The sequence below is a fragment of the Gallus gallus genome, chromosome 6 (genome assembly GCF_016699485.2).
Source record: "Gallus gallus isolate bGalGal1 chromosome 6, bGalGal1.mat.broiler.GRCg7b, whole genome shotgun sequence".
NCBI classification, from domain to species: Eukaryota; Metazoa; Chordata; class Aves; order Galliformes; family Phasianidae; genus Gallus; species Gallus gallus.
This window is the reverse complement of record NC_052537.1, coordinates 33,301,165-33,320,303: the sequence shown is the minus strand read 5'-3', so window position 1 is coordinate 33,320,303 and position 19,139 is coordinate 33,301,165. Positions and strand designations below refer to the sequence as shown.

At 42.6% G+C, this 19,139-nt stretch overlaps 2 protein-coding genes across 4 annotated transcripts; one reads left to right on the top strand and one right to left on the bottom strand.

Annotated features, from left to right (window-relative positions):
• Positions 1-91: 91 nt before the first annotated feature.
• On the bottom strand, positions 92-6,051 carry BCCIP (BRCA2 and CDKN1A interacting protein). Its single transcript, XM_423888.8, has 7 exons — positions 5,904-6,051; positions 5,625-5,699; positions 5,414-5,494; positions 4,232-4,327; positions 3,527-3,714; positions 2,204-2,378; positions 92-492 (listed from the first exon to the last, which is right to left on the bottom strand). Exons 1-7 carry the CDS (start codon positions 6,030-6,032, stop codon positions 325-327), a joined length of 912 nt encoding a protein of 303 aa, XP_423888.1. The 5' UTR covers positions 6,033-6,051; the 3' UTR covers positions 92-324.
• Positions 6,052-6,086: 35 nt separating this feature from the next.
• On the top strand, positions 6,087-18,307 carry UROS (uroporphyrinogen III synthase). Of its 3 annotated transcripts, none has more exons than XM_423886.8 (10): positions 6,087-6,129; positions 9,604-9,693; positions 9,921-10,004; positions 10,921-11,017; positions 11,532-11,606; positions 11,722-11,796; positions 13,986-14,069; positions 14,734-14,819; positions 16,388-16,486; positions 17,523-18,307. In XM_423886.8, exons 2-10 carry the CDS (start codon positions 9,631-9,633, stop codon positions 17,667-17,669), a joined length of 810 nt encoding a protein of 269 aa, XP_423886.3. In that variant the 5' UTR covers positions 6,087-6,129; positions 9,604-9,630; the 3' UTR covers positions 17,670-18,307. The 3 variants fall into 3 exon arrangements, with proteins under 3 accessions (XP_423886.3, XP_004942402.2, XP_040558754.1); XM_004942345.5 differs by having other exon boundaries at positions 10,918-11,017; XM_040702820.2 differs by lacking the exon at positions 9,921-10,004.
• The last annotated feature ends 832 nt before the right edge of the window (positions 18,308-19,139 follow it).

Genomic DNA, 19,139 nt, shown 5'->3' with positions numbered 1-19,139 from the left:
CATTAGCAAAAGAAGCTGCAAGCATTTCTTTTTGTAACGTAACAACATATGATTTCAATGCAGTTAATAACATACGGAGTAATTCTTCAAGTTTTCTTGTAACACTGGATTTTTATTGACTGCTTAACCATGATACCAAAGTATGCTAAAATACAATATATTAAAACAGTCATTTGATAGGTATTTTTAGTTGAGTCGTCTACTTGTCTTTAAGTGTACAGAGGAAGCATCTGAGCAGTACAAAACCATTAACTCCACGGTAGTCTCCTGAAAATATATAGCGCTGTATGTCTGCTTTAGAAAAAACACCATTTAAGGGGAAGTTCATGAGAGATAGTCTTTGAGTTTATCCATAATTACATGAATTCCATCCGCTGGAACTACCATGACAGTCCGCCAAGGTTTCATTGGTACGTCATCAAAGGACCATCTGCCCCCCAAACAGGTGTCACTTTCCTCTTGCACAGAGTAGCTGAACTTCAGAAGAGCATTCTAAGAAATAAATGCATTAGGATTAACCATTTTGATTGGCATACAGAGAATACATAACGTAAAGCAAAGCAAAAACAATGGAATCTTATCAGGAAGAAAGTTATTTTCTTCCATACCAGAGGCCCACCAAAACAACCTACAATCAGAGCAACTATTAAACCAAAACAACCGACTATTAAGTGCCTTCAACTATTTGCTTTTCATCTCATTTGTAAAATTCACATTAAATACTAATATGATTGCTATTGTTACATCTTGAGGGCATCAGAGTAAAAAGCAAGAGAGAAACCAGTGCCCCTCTGACTTGTTTTGAAACAGCACCTCATTTCGTGTTATTGCATTAAGAAATGCTGACCTTTAGAAGCTTCTGTGCCTAATGGTGTTAGTCAGTAGTATGAGAAGTTTCACCCTGGAGCAAGAGCAAACCTCTGGATGCTTCTTCAAGTAAGCTGGAGCCTGTAATGTTTATTATTTATCTTTTCCACTGACATCTACTACATCCAGATAGAACAGTTGCTTTTTATTAGCTTTCCCAGACTAAATGGTGATGGACAGGAAAAATTTACTTAAGAAATGTTTCTAGTTCTCACATGAGCCAGTTTAAGAAATGTGAGCTGAACTCTTAACTATAAAAAAAAATAACATCTTCCCTTTGTAGGGAAGGTTAAGTTCCTGTCTCTCTGCAGGTTTGCTATTTACTAGCAGCATCTCCAGTCTGCAAACTGCATTTTGGAAAAACCATCAACTTAATTGAGTGACTTTGCTCAAGAACTCACAATTTGAACAATGGAGGCCCTAAGCCTTCAAACAGTCTGTTGTAACAGAACTTGTCTTCAGCTGCCTCAATAACATTTTAAGGACCAGAATAAAGCACAGCCAATCGACAAGTTCAAGAAGGCACCTGCCCTGGCTTTGGCTGGATGAGAATTGATTTCCTTTCTACTTGGTATGATTCTGTGTTTTGGATGTCAATAACATTGACAACACACTGATGGCTTAGTTGCTGCTGAGCAGTGCTTACACTAAGTTAAGAACTTTTCAGATTCTCATACCAACCTGCCAGCAAGGAGGCAGGGGGTGCTCCCAACCCTTCCCCATTGCACTGCGGAAAGTGAGTAAACAGCTCTGGGGCACTGAGCTGCCTGCTGGGTTAGACCACAATAGCATCTCCCTGCTTGAATTGGCTCTCAGTTTCTGCCTCGCTGCCCTTGATACCATTTTATGGCAATCTAATTAACGTTATGTGTGACTGGGGAGGACATACACTTCAACACTAATTTATTCAGCACATATAAACTATTTAGTTCAGACACTCACTTAATCTAATATCTTTCATCGGAATGGGCTGCCCACAAAGATGGTGGCGCTGCCATCCTTGAAGGTGTTTAAGAGCTGTGCAGATGTGGCACTTAAGGATACAATTTAGAGGTGGACTTGGTAGCATTCACTCAAGTCCAACTAATGGCTGGACTTGATCTTAAGAGTCTTTTCCAACTGCAGTGGTTCTGCTCCTACATCTACCTCTCAGTGGTTCACGAAAGACAAAAGGAGTCATGTTCAATATAAAAACAAAAGCGCTTGCTTGTAAGATGGATTTAATTAAAGATATGCAGCTACCTTTGCCAATCCCTTCAAGTTTAGGTGAAACACCTTTTTGCGAGTGTTGCAATGCAAAATAAACATTTAAAGTAATAGAATCATAGTATGTTACCTCATAAAAGAATTCCTCCTCTGCATTTGCAAACATTAATTCCTCCTTTTGCTGATTTCTCCCTTCCTTCTTCTTAGAATTCTTTGTGGCTTCTGTAAAGGTCTTGCTGATAAGAAGGTAATAGTGACACTTTCCACAAGGTTTGTTTGTTCTCTGTGCCTCCTTTAATTCTTTCCTGAAGATAAATATATGTTTAAGTGTACCACTTAATCATAAGTGTCCACATACACAATTAAAAGCCTCAACAAGTGTAAATCTCATAATGTATTAGTTTAGAAAGCACATTCATACTACACCCTATTCTTTTTCTGGTGACTTGAAATATAAGTTTTGCATATGCATTCCCAGTACTTAGACACACTACTTGCACTTTAAAACAGTAAAAATAAGGATGTCTTTTCCTCTGCCAACATAACTCTCCAGAATCTTGTTCATGGCAAACAAAAAACCTGTAGAAGTGCAGCTCTCCTGGAAATAAATCACATTATCACTTCCACGTGGTGCTATTAGTGAACAGACAGAACAAACGCTCCAAAAACATTAAGACAAAGAGGCTGAGACCTGAATTTGAGTTGTGACAGCTGCATTCCTAGCACTAAACATCAAGGGCAGGCGTTGAAGCACTTGAGGGGAAATAAGTCATCTCCATCCAACCACTGGAGCTCTACTGTAACCAACACAATCTCCCGGTTTGCAGTGAGGCACTAGACTAGTATAACATCATATATACTGTACAATCTATTTACTTACTCTCACCCCATCTATGATGTAAATCCATGAATTCAGAAGAGATCAGCTAGCCCTTGATCTACTTCACTTATTTATCTGGAAATAACCAAAATACTGCATATGGTTTTCACAGGCCACAACCTATCCACCTTAAAAGCCCATCCCTCAAGGCAAGATATCCATTCCTGAGCCAGACATTAACATACGAGCAGAAATATCCCAGTTGCTCAATATCAGGTTGTTATAAAAAAGTTATCATTTTTAACTTCTGCTAGGTGAAAGTGAAAATAGACTGTAAAACAAAGTTAAACTACAATATAGCTACTTCTTTAGAGAAAATCAGCTAAGACAGTATTACAGCATGTATTTGTAAGAGCATAGCTTGAAAGCCCAGGGGTATTTAAACAATTTGAAGAAACCACAGACCTTATAGATGAAAATCATCTTTTTGTTTTTATGTCTCACTTAGAGAATCAGTTCTCTTAACACAGCACTATAAAAGAATTCTGAAGAGATATGAAGCAAAAAGTACCGTTCAGCTTCATGTTAAACACGAAATAAAACACGAAATAAAACACAATGAAAACCACTTACTGAAGCTGCTGGTGCATGGGCAAAGCAATCTGTGGTGGTACATTAATGAATCTTTCACTCAGAAGCAGACCCACAGGCTTAGTATCATCTTTCAGGAGCTTATCCAGCTGTTCAACTACGCGCTGCTCACAGCTCTTCTCACACCGACTTAGAATCAGCTCTTTGATTTGCTCAGCACACTGTGTACCCTAGAATCAAAAGGTATACTTTCTTTTTATTACATAACAATTATTTACGCAAGAAAATCTTCACAGTGAACTTGAAGGGAGCATCCAACAGTCCTACAGACAATTCCCTTAAGTGGTCCCCGAAGCACCGTACAATTCCTCTGATATTTACCAGCCTGAAGCTGAGAGCAAACACAAGTTCTGAACTGACAGGAGTGCAGCTTGGAGCTACAACACCAGGACATTCAACAGCACAATTCAAAAGCTGGAAGTGCAGAGATGTAAGAGGCTGACAGCTCAGCTGCCCTGGAAATACTGGACAGACCAGTCTTAATTCTCTGTTTCAATTCTCTGACCTTCAGCACGTTATGCAGGACAAGATCCAAAAGAAAACTAAGCGATGGAGAACTTCTAAGACCATAACCCTCCACAGCAGAATTCAGAATCCTGATCCAACTATCTCAGCATGCTGTTCCAGGCAGAAAAGCAGAGCACAGCCGTGCTTACATCTGCCTAGAAGATAATCAGGAATACCAACCTTCCTTTCAGTTAAGTTTAGGAAGCTTATAAAACCAAAGACTTCATCATCATCGACATCATCATCATCACTGCCATCGTCTTGGACTTCTGCTTGCTGTTTGATGAAAGAAAGAGAAATAATTCATACTGACATTCTATTTCCACTCCTTGCACCAAAATTTGTTGGTTTCTTTTCAGATGACAACTATGTAGGTAACCCGTGCCAGCACACAGCCTACACATTCTGGTTATGGTTACGAGAACACCACAACATTGAATGGCTTGATGTACTTAGAGCCAGGCATATACAGAGCCAGGTCATGTACCTTCTACAGCACGGCCTTTTGAAAGGCACTGACATTTGATTGTTCACATTTAATAAGCAGTATCTTGGTACAAAGGATAGCACCGTCTAATGCAAAACCAATTTTCTTCAGTTTCTAACACAGAGAGATATACCTGCAAAGTCTAAAATCGTAGAGCTCTAATAGAGAGTCTAAGAAAAGCACAGCAACCCCCCACAGAAAACACGTGGCCAAAGAACAGAGGCTATCATGCACCTGTTATATAAGAATCACATTAATGTTGGGCAGAAAAATTCAGGACTCATTTCAGGGTCCTTTCCCAAGCCCACAGAACTCTGCACAGCGCTGAGGAAACCACAAGAGGAAACTGGAGGCTGTGGATGCCCCATCCCTGCAGGCATTCAAGGCCAGGCTGGATGTGGCTCTGGGCAGCCTGGTCTGCTGGTTGGTGACCCTACACATAGCAGGGGGTTGGAACTGGATGAGCATTGTGGTCCTTTTCAACCCAGGCCATTCTGTGGTTCTATGACTCCGCTAATTGCACATGGGGTATTTTTCACCTACAGCTATTTCCTGAGATTGCAGGGAAATTATATGGCACTTGTTGTTACTGAGATGGTAACAGAGAAGCTCCTCCGTGGTCTTTTCATCACAACTGCTCTACCACTGCAACGTTCAAGAAGAAAACTGAAGAGGACTCATGGGTGAAAAGAAAGCCACCAAAACAATAAACCAACTTCACTGTTTGCTTTAAACCTGGCATGGAAAATATCAGGTCCACCAAGAGAATCATTCCCAAAACAACATTAAGGCCCAGATTCGCTCCCAGAAGCGCCCTCCTGCATTTCAAAGCAAGCAGGAACGTGCTTCATTTACGAAAGCCATTTCTGCCTTACCTTGATAATACTTCCAATGTGATTCTGTTGTATTAATATATCGGTTAACTCAGCAGTGTTAACAGGAGCTTTTAGGAACAACTGGAAAATAGAAAGCCGGGATTAAGATGTTTTAGAGCTGGTGTGACACCCAGTGCAGGCGGCGTGAGCTGCTGCCTCCATACAGCTCTGCTGATCAGCGGAAGCAGCAGCCCTGCTAACGTGACAGTACCTGCTGGAGCAGCTTCTTTATCCCATTGTAGTCACTGTCTGATATGGAATGCGCTTCAAATTCAACATTCACCTCCTACAAAAAAAGCACAACGCGGAAAATTAAGCCCACTTGGCGAGAAGCAAAGCGGAGCCAGGCTACAGGAACACGAAGATGTGCCATAACCGGGCCAACGCTGCAGAGCGAGCAGCCCTATGGGCGAGCCTACAAACACCCCCACCCCCTCCTCAGCAGGGAAATTTCTCCTGACAGCCAAACGGAACGCCCTGTTCTGCTCACCTCATCGACCTGCTCGTCCTCCTCGGACCCTGAGTCGCCCGATTCCGGCTCCGAGTCCGAATCCGACTCCGAGTCCCGCTCCGGAGCTGCAGGCCGCTGCCGGGCTCTGCGCTTGGCCGGCGTGGCCATACTGCCGCCGTGCGCATGCGCGGCGGAGCCGGAAGGCCGCGCGGAGGGAGGGGCGGAGCCGGGCCGGGGCCGGGCGGCCGGGAGCGGTGAGGGGCAGGTGAGCTGTGAGGGGGGGCGGGGGGAGCGCCGCTGAGGGGAGCTGTGCGGGGCAGGTGGGGCTCCCGCCGCTCCCACAGGCTGCGTGGAACTGTGCGTTACAGCGCGATGTAAATACGGGCTAAATACGTGTGTGTAAATATATACGTAGGGAAAATGCATTGAAAAAGCCCTAAGAGCTAGAAAGCCCCAAAGTGCCATTGAGGTTTGAGGCTCCTTCGTGCGCACCGTGTTCCACTTAAGGCCCCGTGTCTCGTTAATGAGTGCTAATGAAGTCGCTAAGAGAGGGCTGAGCCAGGCTGCAGTGTGGGCACAGGGGGATGTCAGCTCTGTTTGTGCCACGTGGATGGGGGCTGCCTTCCCTTGGGAGGGTCAGGTTGGGCGGGTTGGGTTGGTTGGGTCGGGTCAGGTTAGGCTGGTTGGGTTGGGTTTAGTTGGGTTGGGTTCACTTGGGTTGGTTGGGTTGAATTGGGTCAGGTTGGGTTGGATTGGGTTGGGTTAGGTTGGTTGGGTTTGTCAGGTTGGGCTAGGCTGGTTAGGCTGGGTCAGGTTGGGTTGGATCAGGTTGGGTTGGTTGGGTTGAATTGGGTCTGGTTGGTTGGGTTGGATTGGGTCGGGTTGGGTTGGTTGGGTGGGATTGGGTCAGGTTGTGTTGGTTAGATTGAGTTGGGTTGGATTGGGTCAGGTTGGGTTGGGCTGGTTAGGTTGGGTCAAGTTGGGTTGGTTGTGTTGGGTCAGGTTGTGTTGGTTGGGTTGAGTCAAGTTGGGTTGGTTGAGTGTGATTGGGTCAGGTAGGGTTGGGTCAGGTGGGGTTGGATTGGGTAAGGTGGGGTTGGTTGAGTTGGGTTGGGTCAGGTTGGGTTGGTTGGGTTGGGTTGGATTAGGGCTGCTGGAAGTTGAGAGCTGTATTTGCTCTGGGAGCACTGCCGAAATATAAACACTGATTGTCAGGGAGAGATTGGAGCAAGATGCATTGACAGAGCTATTCAATGAAGCAGTAAAACCGCCTCTGTGGGGATCTGTGCCATATGTAGCTGCAGTATGTTGTAGGGATTGGCTTCTGCTCCCAGGTTGCAATAGCATGAGAGGTGATGGCCTTTAGTTGTGCCAGCAGACATTAAGGCTGGGGATTGGGAGCAATTTCTACTCTGAAAGAGTGGGTGGGCACTGGCACAGGCTGCCTAGGGAGTGGGGGGTCACCATCCCTGGGGGTGTTTGGGAAACATGGGAATGTGTCACTGGGGGGTGGATGGGCAGCTGGAGTTGGGCTGGGGGATCTGAGAGGTCATTTCCAGCCTGAATGATTCTATAAAAGATCCGAGTCCTGCAGCCCCAGGGGATTACCAGGTCAGGGAACCAGTTTTGCAGTCGGGTTTGGGGATGTAGACACCTGTATAGCAGAAATTATTCTTTAGAAAAATTGCTTGCGTTTAATAGTGTATATATAGCATTATCTGTGAATTTGGTAGATATTTGAAACAAAAGTCATGGCAGCCTCACAGGTAATCTTTCTTCTCTGGTTATTAAACCCAGCTATTTGCTAGGAAAGAATATTGGTATGAAATACATAGCATCAAAAATCCCAGCCTAGGGTTTTTCAGAGTTGTTTTTTTCTTTAATATTTTTTAGCATATGTCAGTAGTGTCTTGTAATTCATCTCCATTTCAGTTTATGACATTCCCGTTATGCTTGGCCATCAATCCTTGCTGTGTGACCCATGCAGTTTCTTGCAATAGAAGAGGAGCTGGGCTTATATTAAAGTCTGATGTATTTTGTAGCTCTCAGTGTCACTTAGAAGCAGAAACAGAAGAACCCATTTCTTTTCTTTCTGGAAGCCATCCTCCATCATAGAAGTAGTTTGCAATTAGTTTGGGGACAACTTTTCAAATGGAAGGGAGAGGGAAACTGGAGATACACACTGTGATCAGCTTTCTATTTTAATTGAAGGCACAGCGATGGTGAATTTCACTGTTTAATGCTGTGAATGGGAAGCATTTCAGTTACATCTGTAAGCATTAATATTGCTCTGAATGCACAACGTGACCCCAGATTACCCTTCTCCTGACTTAGGTAATGTGGGCTAAGAGAAATAGCACCAAACTATTTGTACCTTCAGCCACAAAGGGATGCCTTGGGAGCTCTGCTTGCTCCCATGGTTTGTTATCAGAGCTAATTGGATGCTTCCCAAACCCCAGAATGGCTCATACAGGTTTTTCTTCATCTTTGTGTGTGTTTGTGTTCAAGTCAGAAAATCTGTAGTCCTCTTATTAGCTGTTTGCAAGCCTAATGGGTTCTAAATGGTATTCTCTTAACAGCTGAAGAGCAATCATCACAGGGCAGTTATTGGCACTCGTGCAAACAATGTGCTTGTTTAGTGAGCCAAAAGTGGGAGGCCAATATCGTCCTATAAACTTGGCAGTGTAAAACTTAATTCAGGTTATTCATACCACATTCTCGTTTGCAGATGTGAACTGAGCACCGCTGGACTCTGCTCAGTGCATTCATTGTTCTATATGGAAACATCTTCTGGTTCTTCAGAAGTTTTTGCATTCCTCTCTTGATTAAATATAATAACATCTAAAATGGGTTCCCATAGTGCTGGTACTTCAAAATACACCATCAGTTTCTGAAGCTGCCGCATGTCTTGTGTGCTTTCTCTTGATGATTCAGTAGAAATGCTCGTCAGGCAAGCTGCTGTTGGTAAGGTGTTGTGTTGGACAGCCATAGGTGTCCCGTAGTAACACACTTGGTGCTGGTGCCTGGGCCTGCTTTGGTCCAAAGCTGCCTTTTCTCTTTGGAGAAGAACACTGAAAAATGTTGTGGTGACAAACGTTTGCCCAAATGGTCTTTTGGTCTTCGATGAAGCTTTGAGTATTTCAGTGCATTTGGTGCAAACAAACCAGTGATATTCCATACATTTGAGTACTCGTTTTTGTTCTTCTTAAAGAACAAAATTGGCTGGTGTGTAAATATCAGAAAGCAACACGTGAGTGATTAGGGTTAGTGTGCAATGAGAGACTTCTGTTTGTTTGTGTTCTGCTATTTGTTTGCTTTGCTGCTTGTTGTATTTGCCCAAGTGTTGGAATCAGTCATTGAATTCAGCACCAGTCAGCATTTAAGGAATGGAGAACCTCCTTCCCTTCTGTATGGGCAACAGGTGTGTATGGGATAAAACTGTTGCAGCCAGAAGCATGTTATATTGCTGAACATGACTGCCTTGTAGGGGTTGTTCCTTCTTTTGCAACGTTCTCCTTGATGACTTTCCTCGTCGCTTCTCCCTTAAGCAGCATTATCTGAAGGCAGCATGTTATTTGCTGCTCTTATCAGGGTGGGTATTCATTCCCAGAGAACGTGTGTTAGCTGCTTACTCATTGTACAGGGAGCCCTGCTCCGACACAGGCTGAGCTATTAAAGGCACTGCTCAGCAAAAAGGCTTCTAGATCTAATTTAGATAAATTCTTTTATTGTATTTCAGAGTTCTTCTGCAATTATTTGATAAACGATGAAGGTTCTGTTACTGAAGGACCCCAAAGACAAAGAGTCAGGACCGGATCCATACGTTAAAGTGAGTAAACTCAAGAAAGTAAATGGTTGTGTCATTTTGCTATTAAATAACAGTGTCGTTCTGTTCAGCAGGATGGGTGAACCTAACCAAGTTCACTAATGAAAACAAGTGAGATGCCTTTGTATTTGAGCTTAGGAAATATATACTCGTGCTGACCTCGTTGTTTCTTTGAAATAAAAACTGCTGGAAGTGTATTTTAAGCATTGCGATTTTTTTTTTTTCCATAGGAATTAGGATTGTATGGATTTGAAGCAACTTTGATTCCAGTTTTGTCATTTGAGTTTGTATCTCTTGAAGGCTTGTTTGAAAAGGTAGGTTTGGAGGGATTCCAGTTGCCTTATTTTCAGCAGAGCTCAGGCCATGATTGCCAAGGTGCAGTGTCTTACATTGAGTTAATAATACTGCTGCACTTTTTAGTACCTCGTGTTGTTTTTCCACAAACAGAAGTCTGTCTTGTGATGCTGTATACAACAAGAAGGATGCTGTCTGTACTCACTAAAGAGTTAGGATGGTTAGATAGAACGGTAAAGCTTACAAGCAGCATTCACAGGCATTGTAGCAAAAAATAGGAGGACTGTTGTACCAACTAAAGCTCACCTGAGGTTCACCCTTCCATTGCATCAAAGTTGTGTATGCATCTCCTAGGGTCAAACTGTGTAATGGCTGTTCCCATTCTTTCTTCAGCTCTCCTGTGCTGGGAAGCTTTTGTGAGTGAGCCTACCTCAAGTGCCCATCTCCAGCAGCATTTCTCCTTAGTAGATCTTGCAGTGTATCACAGCATTTACAATTGACCTGGGAACACTCGTGGGTTTTTCTTTAACCAGTCTTTTAGAGCATGTTTGTGGTCTTACCTGTTTTCTGAGCAGGCTTGGGAAAGCAGCAAGCAGCCCTCTGTGTTACTGCTTGAAATAGCAGTTGTTTTCTCCTGTGTGAATGTGGAGTATCTCATATGTCATTCATCCATCCCTCAGCTTGTGGCAGTGACAGGAAGCCTTACCAATTCCTGCAGAGTTTCAGCATTAATGTCACACAGGAAAATATCCAGCAGTTGTTATACATTCCTCTTATAAACCATCTGGCTACTGACAGTAGTAAATAATTGCCCGTTTCTGTTATCTGTTGGTGCTGTTTTGTTGTTCACAAGGTTATAAGGAACAAATCTACTTATTTTTTTAACGTATTTGCTCGATTCTTAGTGTGCTTCCTACATTTCCTATTTCCAAGCAGCTTTCTCATCCAGAGTGTTACGGAGGCCTTGTTTTTACCAGTCCAAGAGCATTAGAAGCCATCAAGATATGTTTAAGAGAGAATAGTAAAAATGAAGGTAAGTGCCCATTCATATTCCTCGGTTTTTCTCTTTCGGTGTTTTATGAGGTTTGTAAGCCTCCAATTGTAACCCTGCATCTGTACAACCTGATGGTTGGAATGTTCTATCTGAAGTTCCCCACTTTGTGTGTTGAGATCTTTGCAATGTACTCGTCTTCCCTTAGAAGCTTTGCTGCTGCTTAAACTTCTAAATTAATGCCAAAGTAGAAATGAACGTTGTAAGCTGCATATGATGTGACATAATGTGAAGCATGCATTAAGAACACTATTTAACAAAAGCAGTTGAGAACTATTTACTCAAATCAAGCTTCTGAACACATGTTTTTGGCTGCTATTTACACGATGAAAAATACATTAAAAATTCATTCTGTAAATCCAGATTTGCTGAAATGTGTCCTAGTGTATTAGTTGTTGGCATTTGCTGCATCCGTAGATTTACACAGAAGTCCACATACTCATTTAGCATTCATATTTTGTTGCCACGTGCTTAAACTTAATTTAATGTTTTACAGCATGGTCAAAATCTCTTAAACAACAATGGAATGCCAAACCAACATACGTGGTAGGAAAGGCTACAGCTTCTCTTGGTAAGCTGCAGTTTAAGGTGGATTAAGGTGGGACTCCCATTTCAGCTCATGTTTCTGTGACTCTGAGTTGTTCTTCTTGAATTCAGTGGAGTTTTCTTACTGCCTTTGCTTATAGTGGAAGAAATTGGCCTCTGTCCACAAGGAGAAAAGAGTGGAAATGCTGAAAAATTAGCTGAATATATTTGCTCAAGTAAGTATCTGAAATCTACTTACATTAAGCTCATGTACCTTATTTCTTATATATACACTCAAGTGTATGCTGAAGCAGAGCAGTATATGTGGTCTGTGTCATCTTCTATCTCTGGATTCAGATTCTGGGAATACCAGAGGTAGCTCTGAAAGGCCATAAAGAATGTTTTGAAATTCCTATACAGGATATTAATTCAGCTGACATCTCAGACTCTGCAGTTGGATACTGAATGACCCAGCAGACAAATGGCGTTGGCTTTATTTTTTTAATTGAAGGTCAGAGCTGTAATGATATGAAATTGCTGCTCGATCATAACATGAAGATGGTTCTGTTTGTGAGCATGCAGATTATCGGTGAGCATGGGATGACCTGGCCTCCCTGCTTCAGAGCAGCTGGTGCTGGGGATGTCTCACCATCACGTAACTCAGAGTGGATAAGGGGAACTCCTTTCCTCGGCACCAACACGTGGTTTGAGAGGATTCTGTTCTTCTGTACCCAAAGAGAGTGCTTTGGAAGAAGCAGCAGCTTCTGATAGCCACCAGTGGGGAAGAAAATTGTATGTTTTACAGCCTTCTACATAGAATATGTTACGCCGAAAGCAGTTTCATACCAGAACAGCAGCAGGCTGTTTAAATTAACACAGAGCTGTAGCACTGCCGTTATCCTTGTGAGAATGACTGCCTTTAAATACCCTTCGGCTTTAATAACCATCCAGCACATTTCAATCATTGGAGACTGCTTGTTGATAGATGCAATCACACTCGGTGATTTATTGGAGGCTGCGTATTGATGCTCTCACCCTTGATCAAGTGGTTTGTAAGAACCTCTGTCTTTTTTTATTATTGTTTATTTTAGCATGATAGGCAAATGAAAGGAACAGCTCTGAATTTGTCTATCATTGGAATTTGTTGTCAGAATAAAAATAAAATCTGCAGTGCTACTCCTTTTGTTACTCACTTGCTTTGATACCACCTTAAGTGGAATAAAAGGAATTTACTTCCTAATTAAGCAGCCACATCGAGTCTCTTTACAAGGCAAGTCATTTTAGATTTATTGCCACGTAATATTTGTGCCAATTGCTATTATGTCTGTGTTGACTCCAAGGAAGGTCTTCCCATTTTGTCTTTGCTGTTCTTCTCTTTGCTTTTCTTCTTTTCATAACATCTTCTCTGTATTTCCCTTATTTCTAGAAAAGGCAAACTGCACAACAGGTCTGCTCTTAAGTTCCTGTCCCAAAACATCTGAGCAGCTGGCTATATTTAGTGATGAGGGATTACTGATAATATGGGTTTCAGTTTACATTGAAGTATATTTTCAGTTTCATTCATTTCTCATCAGAATGGCCTTTACATTAAATATCTTAATATAGTGAGCATTAAACACTTTAAGTTAATACACTTAAAGCAGTGACTGTATGAGCGTCTGACTTTAGTAGAGGCAGTAGCTGCAAAAAGCTGTTGTCTGAGAACAGTGGTCGGATAATGGTGTTTGTTGCCTTAGATGCTGCTTAAAAGCTGAGGTCACAAACCAGAAAGGTCCTTCTTCCCAAGGAGCAAGGACCAAGGCAAGGAGCACTCACATGCAGGCAGTGTAACAGCAATTGAGGTTGGAAGCCAATTCCTTTTGAAAGGATACGAGGATGTGTGAATACCCACTTCCAGTTTTCCAGCCTTGGAATTGGAACCATGTTTCCTTGGGCAAATGAGAAAGCACACATGTAGATAGCCTGAAACTTCCAGCAGAGTATTTCTGTCCTCTTCTCTGTCTGCCTGAATGTTCTCTCCCTGTTGTGTACAGACAGAGTGGGCCTGAAGTTTTAAATATAAAAATTGAGGAAGATTGTGTTTCTGAGAAGGAAGAGATAACTTACACAATCCTTGTTTTCCTTTGTAGAATGGCACAGGGAATAGAAATGCAGTTTATCTTTCATGAGATCTTTTTAGTCGATGCATTCGTATTACAGTTCTGGAATATTTTTTAATTTACATGCTAAGTAGCTCTGTCCTCTGAATGGGGGATGCAGTTGCCTTGTGAGTGCTGTCAGTTACCTCAGGGCTGTGTTGGGGGAGAAGCATGCAGCACTTGCAGCAGCGTTCAACATTTGATACCTTTAAAGTGGATTAAATGCATCGTTTGCTCTTTATTAAAAATGTGAAGTTAATGACAAGTTTTTGTTTGTGTCTTTACAGGAGAGGGACCTCATTCCTCACCTCTTCTTTTTCCTTGCGGAGCCCTGAAAAGAGAAGTACTTCCTACAGCACTTAAAGAAAAAGGTTGAACCTCCCTTAGCGCCTCATTGTACTCATTGTGTTAGGAGACAGTTTGTACCTAACCGTTTTGAACCAAATTTGAATGAAAATGGAATTTGCTGTGATGTCGGTTAGAGGACGGGAGTGCAGTCTTTCATAGAATCATAGAGTGGCTTTGGTTGCAAAGGTCCACAATGCTCATCCAGTTCCAACCCCCTGCTGTGTGCAGGGCTGTCAACCAGCAGACCAGGCTGCCCAGAGCCACATCCAGCCTGGCCTTGAATGCCTGCAGGGATGGGGCATCCACAGCCTCCCTGGGCAATCTTTGAGGTTGGGGTGCTGCTCACAGCTCCAGGACTTGGTGTAGTGCAGCTCGAGCAAGGTTACTTGCTTTTGTTCATCACCTTTGTTGTTATCCACAAGAAGGAAGAGAAATTACTCAAAGAAGTGCTGTGAGACATGACACTTGTCCTAATCTGCTTCAAGGTCCTCCAGTTACAAAAGTTCCATTAGATCTTGCATAATATGCATGGAAAGTATAATGTATGAATCCTTCATGTCCTTTTTCCTGTATCTTTTTAGCCTGAAATAGTACTTTAAAGTGCAAGTGGTACGATAAGAACGTTTTCCTGAAATAATAGAAATCAATGAAATCCTGTTTGGTTCTGAATGCCTCTTGTGATCCCAGGCATACCGCTGGAGAGCCTGACTGTGTACCAGACTGCCCAACACGAGCATCTCCAGCAGTCACTGAGCAGCTATTTCTCACAGCAGGTATTGGACACAATTGGAAATGCAGAATTTTTCAGGTCTGGGATGTAACCTAACAAGATTTACCTTTCCCTTCCCTTCCCTTGCAGAGGATATTTATTAAACAGCTTTATTTTTTAATTATGGTTGTCACTGTGATGTCTCTGGACAACTTTGCTGTATCTTATGGATCAGAATCCAGCAGTAGTTTTCTGCCCTCCGTAGTCTCAGTGTTCCTCCTCTGGTTATCCAATTTCTGAATATAGATCTAATTTTAAGTGTTTTGAATTCCAAGTGACATATGTATTGAGCTACACAAAGGCAAAAAAAATCCAACAGATGTATCTGTTAGACATTATTAAGCAAGGAGCAGTGCATAGCAAAAGATTTGAAGCTAGATTTTGTCCAGGCTGACTTCCTGAATTTTCCACTATATCTGTGTTTAATTGTGTTCAGAATGTAGCCTTTCCTTCTTGGGAAAGCTTGGCTTGCCTGAGCATGTTGCACCTCTGTTTAAAATCTATGCATTAATGTCTTGTTAAATTGTATCTTGATTTAAAAGTTAATATTCTGGAGGTCCTAAAAGGCTCTGGCATGGTACGTAGGCATTTTCATACAATCACAGAATGGTTTGGGCTGGAAAGGAGCTTTAAGATCATGTAGCTCCAGCCCCTGCTATAGGCAGGAACACCTCCCTATAGCCCAGGTTGCTCACAGCCCCATCCAACCTGGCCTTGAATGCTTCCAGGGTTGGGACATCCACATTCTGAGTTCTTTTTGAGGAACTCCTTACTTGTAGCAATTAGATTCGTTAGTTTCAATGTGAAGCTATTAAATCTGTTTCTCATGGGCTTTTTAGCTGTTCCTAGCTGATGATATTGGGGTTATCAATTTTGTTCCTGGAGAGCTGATACAAAAAAAGAAGTGTTTCAGCACACTTTGAGCAGCGCTGTGCTAAGCCAGCATTCTGCTTTCCAGAGGCTCAGGCCAGCTTCCAAGTCATGCACGGTAACACAACAACAGATGTGCTTTGGGTACATCTCATGCAGGGTATCTTTCTGCTCAAACAGAAAATCACGATAAAGAAGACACATGCTTTGGGTCCGGATCTTGCAGAATTTTCCTTTGGCTCTCTTAAGGCCTTACTGTGGGAGAGAAAACCCTCTCTGTGATCTACAGCTGTGAGGCATTGCCTCATCTTTGTCACAGCATCTCTGGGTGGGCAAAACTTAGGGTAAACCACGTGAGCTGGGAAACTGAGCGTGGCCAGAACTGACATAGATGGGAATGGATTTGGCAAAATAACCTGCTGAGTTTTCCTGCTGAACAGGGAAATGAGAAGACTTGCAGTACATGTATCACCAAATGGATATGTGACAAAGTGTTTGGTTAAAGCCTCACCTGAATTTCAGCATTGTGTGGAGGTTTGGCAGACTGCACCACAGAGAGCCCTCTGGTGGCTTAGCATCTGTTTCTCATTAAAAGAAAACACTCTGTGTCCGTTTAGAGACATTTAAAGGGGTTGCTATGAAAGAACTGATGTGCTGCTGGAAGTGAGAAACCTCTGCCAACCTCTGCTTACTTTCACACAGGGAGTTCCAGCCAGCATCGTGTTCTTCAGTCCATCTGGTGTCAAGTTTTGCCTCCAGCACATTCAGAAGCTTTCTGGTGATTTTGCCAACCGCATAAAGGTATCTGCTCTTCTAAAATGGTGAAATGCAATGGAGAGTAAGCGTAGGTTTGGAGACCAAGGGAGGAGAAAGCTGTTACACCCTTTCCAGACCCACATTTTCTAGTGGGAATGGCAGGCTCTTTGTGCTTATTTCTCTGAACAAAATACATTAGCCAATATCCACTGCAAAGTTCTGCAGTCTTGATTTGAGAAACAAATAATGGAGGTTCTAGCATCATTCATAATTATGAATATATAACCATGCTTTTCATTGCAACATAAAGACGAATAAGAATGTCTTGTAGAGGATTTCTGAATCTTCTGTTTACATAAGAAATCATAATCCCTGCGTGATGGCAAAGAAAACCATTAAGGTTTGCAACTCATTCTTTGAATTCAAATTGGTGCTGCTGGTGCTGGCAGCTGCTGGTCTTCCCATTGAGGTTTGCTGGGGAAAAAGGCTGATTTCGGTACAGGGAAGGTAAAGCTGTCCCACCAGCAGACATACAGCACTTCTGTCTGCAGCAGCACAGCAGCTGGCAGTGCAGTTCTGTTCTGTGTTCAGCGCAGCCATCAGTGAGCTCTGACTTGCACTCAGCAGGCTCTTCACATTACATTCCTGTAACCTCTACTGGTTCTGATTTCTCATTTGTATGCTCTCTTAATATATAGCCAAGAAGAAAGGAGTTGCTTACAGCTAGAGTTCTTTCCCCCCCCAAACTTGCTAAGCCTTCATTGGGTAAAGGCTGTATTTTCTCTCAGTGATGTGAAGGTGTGAGTAGTTCTTGTTGAGTCAGCAATTACAGGCTGAAGCACATTGAAATCCCTCTCACTTTTCCTGTTCATGGAAGTACAAGCTTTAAACGTTTGTAACGGTGGGAGAAATAGTAATCTTTCCTATGTACTTTCTACACAACCCCACTGGTAGCTGACTTGTAGTACTGAAGGTCTTCAGTGCAAACTGATTTCTGACAGCGTTAGCAAAGAATGTAACTAATAAGAGCTCATCCCATGCCTGCTCACACTAATTCCAGCTGTAAACAATGTCATTGCAGTTTGCTGCTATTGGTCCAACAACTGCCGAAGCCATGGAAGCAGCAGGAATCCCGGTGAGCTGCACTGCAGAGAGTCCCACTCCTCAAGACCTCACTGCTGGCATCCAAAAAGCACTTCGTCCACAGAACTGCATTTTATCTGAGTGAGAGCACAGCACGTGGTTGAGGCTGAGTGGTTCTCTACAGAAGGCTTTTTCATTTTGCAGGCCTGTTGTCCTGCAATGAAGTATTGCTTGGGAATACACAGCGCTCTCCTGGCAGGAGCTTGTGTGAGCTGCTGGCATGTAAGCATCTAAGGAATCTAGAATTTGTCCAGCATGCCCTGAAGCCCTTTTTTTCTGTGTGTGCAGTGTAAATATTTTACCTGGGCATTCCCAGGAAACAGACTGTGAGAGGCTATGCTGCATCAGAGTAATATATTGACAGTTCATGTTCCATGTGTCACCTCAGGTATCTCCTAATGCACAGGGTGAGGTTTCCACTTCTCTGTGTACGGTCAGTTTCTACATGCACATCTTCTGTTCTAAAAGAAGATTGCACTTATGTTGAAGTATTTCCTGCTGCAAAGCTTATTCATTGTTCTCCTTTTGAAATATTTATATGAAGATGAGGAGTGTAGATTCTCAGTGGAGTGGGATAATTGTTGTGCTGTTGCACCCAGTGAAGCTAACAGCAGGTCAGTTATCGACACATCCTTGCAGTATGGAGTCTTAAAAAATAGGTTTTCATTTCTATTTCTGTAGAGAAGGATCCATAAACAGAGAAATAAACTGGCTTATCATTAATAACGGTGTTAGAGTTGGCTGTTTTGAATGTGGTTTGTACTTTAATTGTTTATCTGTGAAAGGAGAAGTAATCCTATTTAGCACTCGCGCTACCTTCAGCCAGGGCTGTGAAATTCATAGAAGATTTAAATCATAATACACTCAATTATAATCCTTATGAAAGTCACTCATGTTGTTAGTATAGCACTGAAATTCGTGGAATAACAGAAACCCTCCTTTGCTGTAGGTTTCTATTAGCTTAATTCTGAGTGTATGACCTGAATTTCCAATTAAGAGGCTTTGTACGTAGGATAGGAGTTAAACTGACCCCAATTATGTTCATACAGCTTGAAGCTATTTCCGTTTATGTGTGTGGATTCATCAGTCAGACCAGGCACAGTAACACAACCATTGTGCTTTATGGAGCAGTTCCACTTCTTGAGATGAAATAGGATCTCAGAAGCCTACTAATTGCTGGAAGATACTGCTAAGCAGTGGGAGGAATATTTCATCATTAAAAAAGAACCTCCAGGAGGATACTGGAATCGCTATGGTAACTGGATGTAGCTGCAGGACTCTGCATGGACATGTCCCCAAGGAGAGAAGGAAGAGAATGAATAAGAAGCTAGCGTTGACTTTCTCTGCCACTGTTTTTTTTTCCCCCCCCTTTAAGGACAATTGAAGTTAAGCTGTTAAATGTTCAGATACAGCTGGGCAGTATCATTATAATAGTGTGCAGTACCGTTCATCTCTGTGTTCAGAGATAAATCCACAGCAGATTGAGGACTTGGAAGTCAGTTCAAGTCCCCTGCAGGACTGCCTACACCTCTCACAGCTGAAAGAGAAGGCAGCT

Coding starts and splice junctions, on each gene's coding strand:
- UROS (XM_004942345.5), top strand. CDS start 9,631: ATGAAGGTTCTGTTACTGAAGGACCCCAAAGACAAAGAGTCAGGACCG. Junction 10,005..10,917: donor TTGAAGGCTTGTTTGAAAAG/GTAGGTTTGGAG, acceptor CCTATTTCCAAG/CAGCTTTCTCATCCAGAGTG. Junction 11,797..13,985: donor AGCTGAATATATTTGCTCAA/GTAAGTATCTGA, acceptor GTGTCTTTACAG/GAGAGGGACCTCATTCCTCA.
- BCCIP (XM_423888.8), bottom strand. CDS start 6,032: ATGGCCACGCCGGCCAAGCGCAGAGCCCGGCAGCGGCCTGCAGCTCCG. Junction 2,379..3,526: donor CCCATGCACCAGCAGCTTCA/GTAAGTGGTTTT, acceptor ATTTATCTTCAG/GAAAGAATTAAAGGAGGCAC. Junction 493..2,203: donor AGGAGGAATTCTTTTATGAG/GTAACATACTAT, acceptor TTTATTTCTTAG/AATGCTCTTCTGAAGTTCAG.